The sequence below is a fragment of the Elephantulus edwardii genome, unplaced genomic scaffold (genome assembly GCF_000299155.1).
Source record: "Elephantulus edwardii isolate Elephantulus edwardi_28Jun2011 unplaced genomic scaffold, EleEdw1.0 scaffold00034, whole genome shotgun sequence".
Taxonomy (NCBI): Eukaryota; Metazoa; Chordata; class Mammalia; order Macroscelidea; family Macroscelididae; genus Elephantulus; species Elephantulus edwardii.
This window is the reverse complement of record NW_006399784.1, coordinates 20,822,100-20,835,597: the sequence shown is the minus strand read 5'-3', so window position 1 is coordinate 20,835,597 and position 13,498 is coordinate 20,822,100. Positions and strand designations below refer to the sequence as shown.

Sequence of the window (13,498 nt, the reverse complement as noted above, 5' to 3'; positions counted from 1 at the left end):
GATAAAGAGATGGGGAGCATGATGGGAGTTGGGGGAGCTCTTAGGAGTCAGCCTAGCAGAGCTCCTGAGTTCAAGCAAGAAACCAAAGATACCAATTCACTGAACATGTCTAAACTCAAATTTGTCTTTAAAAATGATTTGCCCTGCTGGGGTGTGGCTGTGGGGTCTGAGGCCGAGACAGCCTCCCAGTGCCTCACTGGCGTTGCACAACCACGGTTCTCTGTTAGAAAGTAGTTCAAGGCAGAGAAATAGTGGAGGATGAAATTTAAGCTCTAATTTATTATCCTTTAACTTGGGTTTGAACAAATGTTTATCTTCCTGTTTCAACTTCCCAAGTACATAAAATGTTAAAAGTCCTGTCTGAAAATGGTGTCCTTTAAGGTGTGTGGTTTTGTTTACAACTCTTCTTCACGACTTGGCTGTAAATTCTTCTCCTGGAAGCCATGCTGCTTTGTTAAGAGCACGATGGTTTATGCCCTTTGAGGGAAGTGCCCTTTAGGGAACACATTTGATTTTGTGCCTTTTCCTCCCCTTTAATAAATCTTGAAATAGATTCACTTTAAAGGACACAGATGGCCAATGTCTGAGAGACATTGCCAAACTAAAGGCTGGTGGTTCAAATCCACCAGCTGCTCCGTTGGACAAAGATGGCACACCTTCCATGTGACTCGCAGCCTCTGAAAACCCTCAGGAGACCCAGTTACGAGTCGCTTCTGACTTAATAGCACACACAGTGGAATGGTGGGGAAATTGGTGTCACACACATATGACAGCCCTCTCTAGGCTCCTGTTTGGAATTCGGGACTGGCACTGGCTCGGGTTCCTAAATCCATCTCGGCTGTCCCTCAGGGTGCTGTGTTCCAGGGTTTTATAGTCAGAAAACTAGCCTGGAAATAAAGAGAACTGGAAAAGTCATGTGGTTGAGTGACACTACAGATTGGGGTAGGCAAGGATGGTCTGGGAATTAGTGTGAATATGTCTGTGGAAAAACCACCAAGATTTAGGAATTGAGTGTTGATTCAGACAGATTTGAGGATACTGCACAGCATGCGGGTGATAATAGAAACTTCTTGGAGGGAAGAAAATCATTGTCAATGGGGAAGATTATTCCAGGCTGGAATGAAATAGGTAATATTCTTAGAAATTGTTGTTTTATAATGATTGATGTGAAAAGGAAGTTTTAAAAGATTGTTGGCATGCTTAAAAGTAGGGTTCAAGATTGTGGACGTGTCTACGTGTTAGGCTCTGGCCTAGTTTCTTAATTACTTGTTGGATGAGGTAGGAGAGAGGCAAATGGACATGCACCTTTGGGTGCAGCCCCCGAGGGCGGCATCACTGTGGCCAGCCTAATAGGCCCAGACGGTGAAGGTTAGTAGTCAAAGCCCCTGGACGTCATAAAATTAAACTCTGCTCCTAATTCAAGGTCTAACTTACAGTTCTACACTGTGTGAATCTTGTGGTTCAGGGTATATGAGAGCAATGGAAGATTTAAAATAAATTTTTTGAAATGGTCAAGTAAATATTCTTGAAAATTTTAAATAAATTGCATGCAGATCAAGTTGGACCTAAAGCATAATTCTACGGAATCAATTACCGTCTCGCACCAAGAAAGGGGAATGCTGGGATAACTGATTGAAGAGGTCATTGAACTTGTCCTCATTTTATTTAGCGTTATTTTGGGGAAGTGTCTGGTCATGTTGGGGTGGAGCTGACGCCCGTGTTGTGTAGGCAGGATGCATTCAATTCCGTAAGAATCCTCAGGAATCTCTTTTCCCTGGCAGGTGACATGTCTTTAGATTAGCTGTAGTTGATCGTTTATAATTCATTAACACATCATTGGGCCAGGGTGACAGGAAAAGATCCTCTTATGAGAAGAACACAGGAAATGGAACGCATGAATTGTCTCCTCAACTTAGGCCGCGTTGGTGTTCATGGTTGACTTTACCCCTCCGGTGTCCTGGAACCGCGTGGCTGCAGTCGTCATGCAGGCGAATTTCCAGATCTGAACAGGTTTGGGTTGCGAATGGCTGCTCATTTTGAACCTGGAAGTGTGTGTAGGAGCAGCACTGCCCTAGCAGAAGTGGGACTGGCCACTGCTGTGATGTCAAATGGCTACGCTTGTTAGTGCCCGCACGCTCCAGTTCTCATTTAACCAGTTCATTTTAATCGCTCATTACCAGCCCTGTATTTATTGAAATGGCTGCCATGCTTGCTATTTTTATGAAACATTTCATTGCAGGACAGCTATCATTGCACAGGCTACTCCAAGTCACTGGCCTGGGCCAGCATAATGTGGTGGTTTGCTGTGAACACAGCCAACTCTGCAGTATTAGCTCTTCCTGGGAATAGCAGTCCTGTCGCTGAGACCACACTGGTCATTAAGAGGATATTCCCAGCCCCTCCGTTCCAGCCATCAGTCCGTAAATCACACAACACTAACTCTCCATCAAACAGCAGCTTAAGATAGAATACTGTCAGACCAGTTTTCCTCACAATCTCATTGAGGAAACATTTTAGAAAGAGAATGGCGTTTACTCTCTTTTTATTTTTTTAAATGACCATCATAAACCTAATGCTTTAGAAAGAGCTCTCAGAAGACTCAGGATGGTTTCTGGGATAATTCTGCCTCCATAAATCCTCTGTACATTCAGCATTTATTAGGCCATTACTTGTTTTGGAGGAGAGATTATCCTGGCAGCTCATTTACTGGATCAACAGGGCTTTAGTGAGAGATTTTCAGCAAGGTTCTGTAGGGGGGAGAAGCACCAGGATGACATGGGGCAACCCTTCAGCTCTCCAACCCCTTGCACTCAGAATCCTAAAACTGGGCTGGATCCTTCTGTCCCTTCAGGCCAGTGAATTTTGTTCCTGTCTTAGAAGATGTAAGTACAACTAACTCACTGTCACCCAAGTAACCAGACTACTCTCTGCGTGTTTTATATGCATTTCAGCACCTTGAGGAGAGTTTAGATTTACTGTGTCATTTCAGAACCTGACATGCTGATGGCAACTTGGGTCAGATTCTAAATTTCATGGAGCTGAGGCTGCAGGATCCTGGGCTTCTTTGTGTGTCAGCTGACTTTTTAATGGGGCAAGTCTTCAAAAGGTGCTCACCTGTAATCAGGCCCCTAAGTGCTCCGCAGTTAGAAGAGAGAACTTGACGTGGAGCATCTTAAATAGGTTTTGCTAAAACGTTTGACCAAAGGAAGTATCGAGGGAGGGTTTCAATCAAATGCTTTCCATCTCCCAATCTGGTGATGCTCTGTTCATAATAAGCCGTGAATGAATCTGTCTGCAGCTTGCTGATGCAGCACGGTGACCACTCAGTGCTGCTTTTGGTTATTGGTAAATAGCATGACCTTTCAGGCAGGTTTAATGTGTAGGGTTTTTAAAATGTTTTAAAAATAGCTGTATATGGGATCCTTGGGACAATGGAACTGAATCCAGTAGGAAAAACACAAAATAAATTGACTCATGGCCATAAACTTTATAGTGAATTAATGAACTCAAAGCTGAGAGTGAGGGTGCACACAACCGTGGCATACTTGGAAAAAAATCGCATCCTTCTAGATTTCTAATAACCACAAAAGAAGGTGGTAAAGGGAAGGCTTCAGCTAAAAGGCTGGTATAGAATGATTAGTTCCCATTCCTGAGACACTCAAGACCTTGAGAAGAACAGAATTCCTCTTTGATGTGGGTACATCAGTAGAGACAAGTTAGCTCTTTCCAAGATCCAAATGGCCCAGAATTTAAAAGCCTAGTTGTGGGAAACACCAGGTCCTCTTACCAAAAAGAGGCCATATAGAGGCTTTTCATTATTTCTGTAAATTAAAGGAGCATTTCCTGACTACCGTGCCTGGCCGTGCTGCCTTTCCAGCCAAGACACCCTGAAGCCCACCTCCTTTTCAAGCAACGGAACCAAAAGTTTGGGCCCGCAGGGGTGGAATTGATCAGTGAGCCAGGGGATCCCATTTTCCAGCACATTCACTTCCCCTTGAGAGCCTGGTGTTCTCTACAGGTGTGAGGATTCCAGTGAGACGTGGCATTGGCTTTACCTGTGGCAGCAACTCATCCACTTTAATGAGATGTCCCCTGAATAGCAAACACAGGACCTGAGTAAATTCTCACTCTTGAAAGAACAAATTTAAAATTTTGTTTTAAGGCCCACTTCCCAGTAGAGCCGTACTTTGTGACTTTCTGAGAATGCTTTATAAACATCTTTCTAATACCAAGTCAGACTCCAGGTAAGAGAGCTGAGTCATGTTTTGTTTTCAGTGGTGGTTTTCTTCTTCTTCTCCCCCCTAGTGGCAGTTCTGTCAGTCACAAAGTCTGGTTTTCAAGATTTCAGAACTTGGAAATCAAGATAAGGCACAATTGTTAAAACTGGGCAAGAATTAGTATTTTAAAGATTGTCTTTAACAATGGAACTTTTCTCAGGGAAATGACCATTTCGAATACAGATTATGTAGTTTTTGTAAACGGAAATAATAGTTTTGGTAAACTTTTTATGGCTGCACCCTGTTTAAGCAGGCAATTAAAATAGTGTATAAATGGCTTTCTCAAAGATCTAATTGGCCGAGAAGTCAAAACTTTTGGTGCAAGCGCCATTTGTTAACAAAACTCACCTGTCTTATTATCAAGATCCTATCAGATTCCAATCTCAGTCCTCAACCCATTTAAGATTTAGACTAGTTTGAATAAGACACCAGAACAACTTTCTCTCTCACAGAGGGTTAGTAAGGGCAATTTTTTGCTTTTAGTCCTATACCTCCCACTGTTGCAAAAGCATGTGGAACACATATCTTCTAGGGCAATGGGGCATATTCTCTAATAATTTTCAGTTAATGAAAAGAATTTCTTTTCAAAGGTTACTTTTCTTTACATGTCCAAAAAAATAAGTCACCAATTTCCTTCCTTTCCTACTTTTTTGGCTCAGTCAGAGGGACATGTCCCTCCACTCAAAAGCCCTGAGAAACTGCCTGAAACCATTGGTTGCTAAATTTTACGTTGGAGGGGTTGCTGCTGCTGGAGTATTTAAGACAAAAATGTTTTCACTGTTCTCCTTGGTGAGCTAGGGAAGGCAGATTGAAACCAAGGTCTTCAAAGGCTCTCCTTTCTTGTTTGTACCACGTTTCATGTGGCATGCACTTTGAAAACAGCTTTTGCAGCTGGTCTAGAAGAGCTGTGAGTCAGAGGAGGCGGCATGGTGAACAGAGGGGCACGTCAGGGCAACAAAAATTAGTATTACTGTCCTGAGGACAGGCGCACACCAGCATCTGCTGACACTGGGCCTGCATGTCCACTGTGGCTCTGGCTAGAGGTCAAGATTTTGATATACTAGGTTATACCTACTTTTTCTGGACAAAATAAAATCAATTTACCATTACAGGATTTTTCTTTTTCTCCCTTTTTGGACCTAGGATAGGGTGGGTGGGTTGCCAACTGCACAAATCTTTGAAGTGTAAGTTAATTTTTTTATGATATTTCCGTATATATTTTATTCATTAAATTTATTTGAAATATTCTATTGTGGTTTGTGTTTTTTTGTTGTTGTTGATGTTGTTGTTAATCATTCTCAGACCTATGCCTTCTGGGTTCCTCAGGGAGTTAAACCGGTCGGTAGCTGGGTGACTAACTCCTCCTCCACCTATCCTTCACCTCCACCCTTAGGAGCCCTCTCTGAACAAACCGGTGTTTACCGTGGGCCAATTCATTTTGTGTTTTCACCTTCAGTAGCCTATTTTTAGTTCTAAAAATACTGCATCTAAATTACCATCTCTCTGAATCATTGCCAGTTCCAGGACCTAGAATAACCACCCAAAAATATTTGTTGACTTAATTACTGAGCAACAATTCTTCATACAAATGACAACAGTATTTGAAAAGGTACGTTTTAGTTCAGAATTAATGAATAGCGGAATTTGCTATTTCTTAGCCTCTGCTGCTGTCACTGCATCATTCTGTCAGTTGAAGCAAACAGGGCCAGTCTCTCGTGAAGGCAGCGTCCCAGGGGCACAGGCCACGCGAGGTCCAGGATGGGCAGCCAGCTCTGTGCCTCATCAGGGACCCAGCAACGAGGAGCAGGCCGATCTTGGCTCTTACAGGCTCCACTGTCCAGTGCTGGCCACTCCGGCTTTCACGCCCACTCGGCAGAGACCCAGAACAGCTCAGGAACACAGCTTCTCTTCCAGGATCTTCTTTATCACAGTTGGATCAGCTCGGCTCTGAGTTGCTTTTCGGACCAGCCCGATGAGTTTGTTTATAGCTCTGGGGTTTCCATTCTTCACGACCATTACCTTTAAAGACAGAAATTGTGTAAGAGTAGGAAATCAGCAGATTCATACATGCATATTCTGAAATATAAGTTAATTTTATGGAAAATGGTTTCTTTTCTGTTAGTACTTGATATAAGGGAAGGGGACTGAAGTCTGAGGTTTCCAGCCTCCAGCCAAAGGAGATTTAGGCTGCTCTGCCTTCTGGTGAAAATGAACATCCTGATGAATGCGACAGCTAGAGAAGCCGGCACAAGGAACCAGGGCACTGTCGTCCTGGGCACCAGTGACTCTCCAGCCCTCGACCGGGATTCCCTCTCTGGATGGGAGATCGAGTCTGAGCTGAGGGAAGACGCTGCTCCAGTTCAGTGCTGGTGCCCACCTTCCCCGAGGACACACAGCCATTTATAAGAACACAAGTCTAACAGATGGAAATTCTTCCACAGGACTGTGGGCAGCCGGGGTTGGGGAGGGGGGACGATGACAACGCTGAATTCTTAAAGAAAAACCCACAGAGCACGCGTGCCTATTCCCCACCCCCCTCCTGCTCCAGCACAGCACGCTTCAATCAGCAGTTATGTCTGTGCGTATCAGCATCGGGGGCCGCAGAACGAGCCCGAGACTAAACGTGTGTCCTTATCAGTCACTACAGATGAGGCAGGAGATGGAGATTGCCGAGACCCGGTGCAAGCTCATTTTCCTTATCGAGAGCTCTTCACCGGGCTGTTAGTGTCCCAGCAAGCTGATGGGTGGGTGGGTATTATTCTGAAAGCGATGCTAGCAATTTCTTCCCTACTGAAAAAGAACTCTAGACAAAATGATTAGATTTAAGGAGAGAGGGATACTCCTCATTTTAGCTTTCCTATTCTGTGCTCTGCTCAGACACAAAATGACTTGGTTTTCAGCCATGCTGCTGTCAAGGAATTTCTCCCTAATTTACAAATAATTTTCTTTGCTGCCTTTCTTCCTACCTCTTGAAGGCACAAAGCCAAAGGGTTTCCCTGTCTTTCCTCTGCAGCCAGGCCTGCCGCTGGGCTGTCACGGAGAGGCCTGAGGAAACTGCACTAGTCTGCACTGTGCCCTGGGAGATGGTGGATGTGGGAGATGAGGATGTGGACAGACTGAGCTTGAATCCACTCCAGCATGGAATTTCCTTGCATAAAAAAAAGTGGTATTTTGCCTAATTTCACCTCCTTTGAACTTATCTTAAAATATTTCTCAACACACACACACACACACACTCTCTCTCTCTCTCTGTCTCTCTCTCTCTCTCTCTCGGTAGTCAGTAATGATGCTAGGCCAGCAGCTCTCTCTCTCTCTCTCTCTCTCTAGGTAGTCAGTAGTCAGTAATGATGCTAGGCCAGCAGCAAGAGCTCCGGGCTGGCCGAGCAGGACAGTGGGAAGGTTTGAGGCTGTACACTCAGGCTCGGCCAGCTGCTGGCCCTGTGCTGGTCAGAGAGGGGCTACTGCACCCTCACAGGATAGTCACCACTTGAGGATGCGCCTCCATGACATCCAGGCAGAGCTGCGCAAGCGCCTCCTGATCCTGCATCAGCTCCAGCTTCTTCTCAGAGACAATCTGTGCTGCTGTCTTCCCACCACTCTGCCACAGCTCCTCAAACACCTGCAACGAGGGAAAGAGAAACAAGGGGTCAGCGCCCTCCCCACTGCGGGTGACAGGGAGACCCTAAGCAAGAAGGCGAGGATGCAGTTAGTGCTTCTCTGGGCAGTGGGGCCCCACTTCGCTGGGGCATCCTTGCTGGGGGCTGGGAACAAAGTGTCTAGATGGTCTGCTATCAAAGCCATATTTCCTTTGGGCTTCACCCAGAACATCGTGCGTGAGAGGCCTTATTCCATTGCAGGCAGGACAGGCTGGTGCCCTCTGTGCCTGGCAGGATCCCCTGTGCCCAGGTGGCACAACCCCCATGCTTGGTAGGTCCCACTGGGCCCAGCAGATCCTCCATGTGCCAGGATCCCCCTCCCTCGTGTCTGGCAGGTGCCACGTGCCCAGCAGGAACCCCCCCACCCCATGCCTGGCAGACCCTCCATGCTCCCAGTGGGGCGGCCCCACCCTTGCTGGGCAGGCTGCTGGAGGAATGCTCACTTGCTCGCCCTCCACACAGAAGGGGCGGAGGGAGGCGTGGAGAGGACGATTACTCACAGGGGCTTGAAGACACCAGTCAGAGACCAGAGATGGATCTGTCTCGTGTCCACTGAATTAATTAATCAAGGTGACATTTTGGTGAGAGATGGGGTCACTCTGGCTGTAGGAGGGAACTACCACACTTAGATTTTAGAGTTCTAAAATCTCTGCCTGAAGGGAAACATGATTTCTGGGGGGCAGAGAAGTCACCCCATAATGAAGATGCAAAATGAGAGAGAATTAAAAACACAAATGGCACTCCCCAGGGAGCTTGGTATACCACATGTATCCCCGACAGGTAGAGATGGACCTGAATCTGACTAAGCTAATTAACAATTAATGGGGTGTGTGCTTTCTACTTTAGAAAGGATGATAACAACAATAAATCCTCAAACTGGATCAAACTTGGGAAAATAAAACCATTTTAAGGCAGGCAATTCCTAGGATGGTGGTTTTCTTCACTTCTGTTGTTCTAGTATAAACTGGAATTGGGGGCATCCCCTGTGGTCCTTCTCCACCTCTTTTCCGGGGTCTGCAGCCATCAGCCTTTACCACCATCCTGGGCAGAGAAGCAGCCACCAGGGCCACTGCTGCAGGACCAACAGTCACGTGCGACATAACAAAGCAAATGGAGAGGTCCTGAGCCTCGGCAGGTCCAAAGTTTCTATGCCCCCGTCGGAATCAAACCAGGCCTGTGTATCATGGCTACAGCGTAAACACTAACTTTCCTCAGAACATGCACTGTGAGCATGTCCTTGATGGGTCCCGTGTGTGAGCTCCAACAGGGGGGCATCCTCAGGCCACTGCCACCCAGCTTGGTCCCTGGCAGTCTTCAGGGCACACCAGCACCTGAGGACCATTTCTCTAGGCCTCTACAGCTGCAGCGCATGCAGGCACAAGCAGACACTGAATAGGGGACCTGATGTTGGCCTTTGCCAGGGCTCCTGAAGAGCAGGGACTCAAATGCTCAGATGCTGGCTGGCTCTGCCTGGGCTGCCGTAACCAGAACAGTGGGATGCAGTGAGCAGCGGCAAGCAGGGCTGACATGCAGAGCAGCTAGCTGTGGCCCAAGAAAACAGGTGGGGGTTATGGAGGAGTGAGAACAGAGAGATTACAGCAGTATCGGAGGACCCAGCAGCAGGGTGGCTGGTGTGGTTTTGATTCTACAGTCGGATTATAATAGTTTATTAATTTCTCAGATTGTATGTAGACTAGTGCACTGGCCACTAGAGCTCAGGCCCAGCTGTGCCTGTTTGGTGCATCCTCTCCAGGTGCCAGATGCTGCTTATTCCTGGCTGAAGCCAGGGAGGACGCCACAAAGGGACCCCTCGGACCCTCAGAGTACAAGTCAGGAGGCACGAGTGTTCCCGGCCTCTCGATGCTCAAATACGCCCCATGTGCATCATAAGCCCTCAGCTTCCATCTGCGCTTAATCACCACGCCGGGGAGTGCTATCCACGTGTGGTTTTTCCAACCAGGAGCACTGCTCCCAGGCCCTGCTGCTGCCCACCTGACACCCAGAGGGTGTGAGGCTTCTAGTGTGGAGCTGGTGCTCAGCTTGCGTAAGTGGCCACTGAAAGTACAGGGAGATGCAAGCTGGGAACCCCACGCACCCACTCTCTTCGCTCACACACACCCCCACCCCCATACCCCCGCCCTCTCTCACACCGACTCCAAGTTCGCTCTCTCACACTCACACACCTCTCTCTTTCACACACCTGCCCCCCACACCTGCCCTCTCTCACACTCAAACACCTGCCGCCTCTCACACACACCCTCTCTCACATACACACATACACACCTGCCCTCTCACACACACCCTCCCTCTTTCTCTCTCATACACACCCACCTTCTCTCACACACACCTGCCCTCTCACACACACATACACACTTGCCCCCTCTCTCACATACCCCTGCCCCCCTCACATACCCCTGCCCTCTTTCTCTTACACATACACACCCCATCCCCTCTCTCTCTCACACACCTCCCTCCCCACCCTCTCTCTCTCTCTCACACACACCAGCGAGCCAGCACTGACATGGATTAAGTAGCCCATGGGATGGAACACATACCCGCCTGTGGACTGCCAACCCAACTGTCTGTGCACCTAAAGCTGTCTTTAAAGCACGTTGTAGGAAAGACACAGGCAAGCACATGGTCCCCAACCTGTCCCCTCTGCCTGTCATAGAGCTCTGAAGGTCAAAGTGTAGAGGAAGGACCTGTTCAAACAAGTCAGTGGAGGGAGCCGTGACAGCGGGAGGAGGTGGAGGCCTTGTTTAAAACACATATTGTGAAAAGGTCAGTGTTCTCAAAGGTCCCAATGTCATCCCACCCCCCGAGAGACAGGGCACAGTCAAAAGTGCAAAGAACTAAAGTGCTGGAAGCAAGAAAAGGCATGAAATCATTTGTAACACAGTTTACTGTTGTGATAGGTAACATTTTCTACATGAAAAGGTTTTAGGTGATTTCTCTCTAAAGCAGGAGAAAACTGGTTAAGGGACACACATGTTAAAACAAGACTTCCTAGGGAGCTCTGATGGCCTAGTGACAGGAAGCTGCACTGCAATCCCACAGGTGGCGGTACGAATCCACCAGATCCTCTGCTGGAGAAGGAGGGACAATCTCCTGTACCAGTCAGATCTGATTTGATGGCGCGCGCACACACACACACACACACACACACACACACACACACACACAAAATAATAAATTTTTTTCTTTTTTAAAAAAAACCCAACACCAAAAAAACAAGACTTCCTCCTCTACAGATCCTCAGTATGTGTTAAAAAAAAAGAGAGACGGATAAAGAAGCTCAGTTCCACACAGGCTCGACGGATCTTAGAGTCAGTGGTCTGTTCTGGGCTCTGACAAGGGTCAGCAGGCTGGAAACCACCCAGGGGTCTCATGCAGGTGAGCTGTGACTAGAGTGTAGGGATCTGGAATGTTCAAGCCGGCCCTGTGCTTGCGGAGGGCAGAAGATAGGGACTGTTGTTGTTGATTGCCTTTGAGTCGAGCACGACTCATAGCAACCTATGTGCTATTTCATGGGAGAGAACTGGAACTTGTGAGAGGAACCTAGGACACTTTTCCACAGATACTGAGAAGGTGCTCACTATGATACATAATCTTTGTTACTCCCAGGCTCCAAAAGATGCTGATGAGTACTGTCTGAATCTCAAGCAGAGCTGAAGCCTTTTGAGGGAGGTGCAGGGGGATGTATGAGGAAAAATAAGGAGCAGTCATATAGGGAAAGGCCAACTGAGATTAACAAGTTAGAACATAGAAGAGGGATTCTATGGCGTTAAGAATATTCTCAGGACAGGACAATTCCTTCTGCATATGTGTCAAGCCCAGGAGCCAGTTACTCAGTCATCTTTCTTCACCTCCATCATCAAATCACCAACCATGGAATAAGGAGTATCGCTGTAAAGTTTGTGTGGTAAATCCCAATCCCTAAACATTTCAGTGCATGGAATATGTGGTGCTCTTCTCCAACACCACAGCTCCAAGGATCATTCTTCAGTTGTCCTTACTCACTGTCCAGCTTTCAGCTGCACAGCAAGTGATTGAAAAATCCGTGGCTTAAATCAGGTGCACCACAGTCCTCAAACTGACTACATTGTTTTCATTATTTTGGAGTGATCTCTGACCATTGACTTGCTCAATGTATTACGTTTCCTGATCATTTGGACTGACTGCTGGTACCAGGATTGTTGACTGTGAATGTAAGTAAGATAAAAATCACTTGACAACTTCAAGAACAAACAGATATGTCTTGGATCGGGTACAGCCAGAATGCTCCATGGACGCAAGGATAACAAAGCTTTGTCTCTCATACTTGGGACATGTTGCTAGGAGACGATACTGCTCGGTTATCATTGACTAAATTAGGGTAATCACTGTTTGAAAGGTTGTAGGATAGCAAAAGAGAGGAAGGCTGCAGCTAAGATGGATTGACACAGTAAAATGGGTTCAAATGCGTCAGAAATGTTTAAGATGGCACAGGACAGAACAGGGTTCGGATCTGTTGTTCACAGGGTCCCTGTCAAGACACCCGACAACAGCAGCAGCATACCAGGCATCTCATCTGGGAATAGAATTTTCTCTGTTATGCTAATTAGGACATATCAATGTAGGGTGTTTCTTGAGACCAACATTTTTGAAATATAAAAAGCACAGAGTGGGCACAGAATCAGCCAAGCACAAATTGGGTAAAGATAAAAGTGCAATCACCAAGGAAGGAAGTTGAGAGACACAGCTTTTCCTTCAAAACGGACAGAGAGAAAGCCCTTCCCCAGAGCCTGTACGATGGATCCTCAGTGTGACCCTCCTAAATGGTGAGCACGTGAACTTTGTTAAGAATGCCCACCTGTGGCGGTTCTGGGACAGGAGCTCTCAAAAGGGAAGAGCATTATGTCATCAGGTAACTGAGACTACCAAAAGAATCAGCCAGGTGCCAGAGTCCCCTTGACTCAAAAGTTTACAAAGGGAGGGCACTTCTGTCAAAAAGGCAGGAAAATTAAGTTGACACCAGTTTTTTTAAAAGTGCTTTATGAAACAAGTTATGAAAAGGTGCTCACCATCCTTAGTTTGGTTGTTAGGAGCTATTGAGTCAACTATGAACATGGATCTGAACCTTACTCTATCCAGTGCTGTCCTCATCATCTGATATACGTAAGCCCACTGTTCCAGACACTGTGTCAAATCCATCAGTTAAGGTGGGTCCTCTTCTCTTTTGCTGACCTTCCACCTTTCCAAGCATGAGGTCCTTTTCCAAGGACTGGCATGTCCCTCCTAACAGCACGCCCAGAACTGTGAGAGAGAATTTCACTAGCCCTGTCTCTAAGGAGCAGCTTGGCTGAAATTTCTCCAAGACATACTTGTTCGTTCTTTTGGCAGTCCATTGGATTTTTGGTATTATTCTCCAACAAATTATGGCTAACATCGGGAGGAATGGGAATCCCAGAACACTTAAGTGTGTTCATGCAAAACATACTTAAACCAAGATGCTGTTGTCCGAAGAGAGCAAGGAAACAAGGCATAGTTTAAAATCAAGAAAGGTGTGCGTCAGGACTGTGTACT

General features: G+C 46.7%; 1 protein-coding gene across 1 annotated transcript in view; it reads right to left on the bottom strand.

The window, feature by feature from the left end:
* Positions 1 to 6,167: 6,167 nt before the first annotated feature.
* The window catches only part of PET112 (PET112 homolog (yeast)), a 138,550-nt gene continuing 131,219 nt past the window's right edge, over positions 6,168 to 13,498 (bottom strand). Inside the window, exons 12-13 of the mRNA XM_006884502.1 lie at positions 7,762 to 7,896; positions 6,168 to 6,296 (exon numbers count right to left, since the gene is read on the bottom strand). Of these exons, the coding sequence (XP_006884564.1) occupies positions 6,168 to 6,296; positions 7,762 to 7,896 (264 nt within the window). The remainder of the gene's footprint in view (positions 6,297 to 7,761; positions 7,897 to 13,498) is intronic.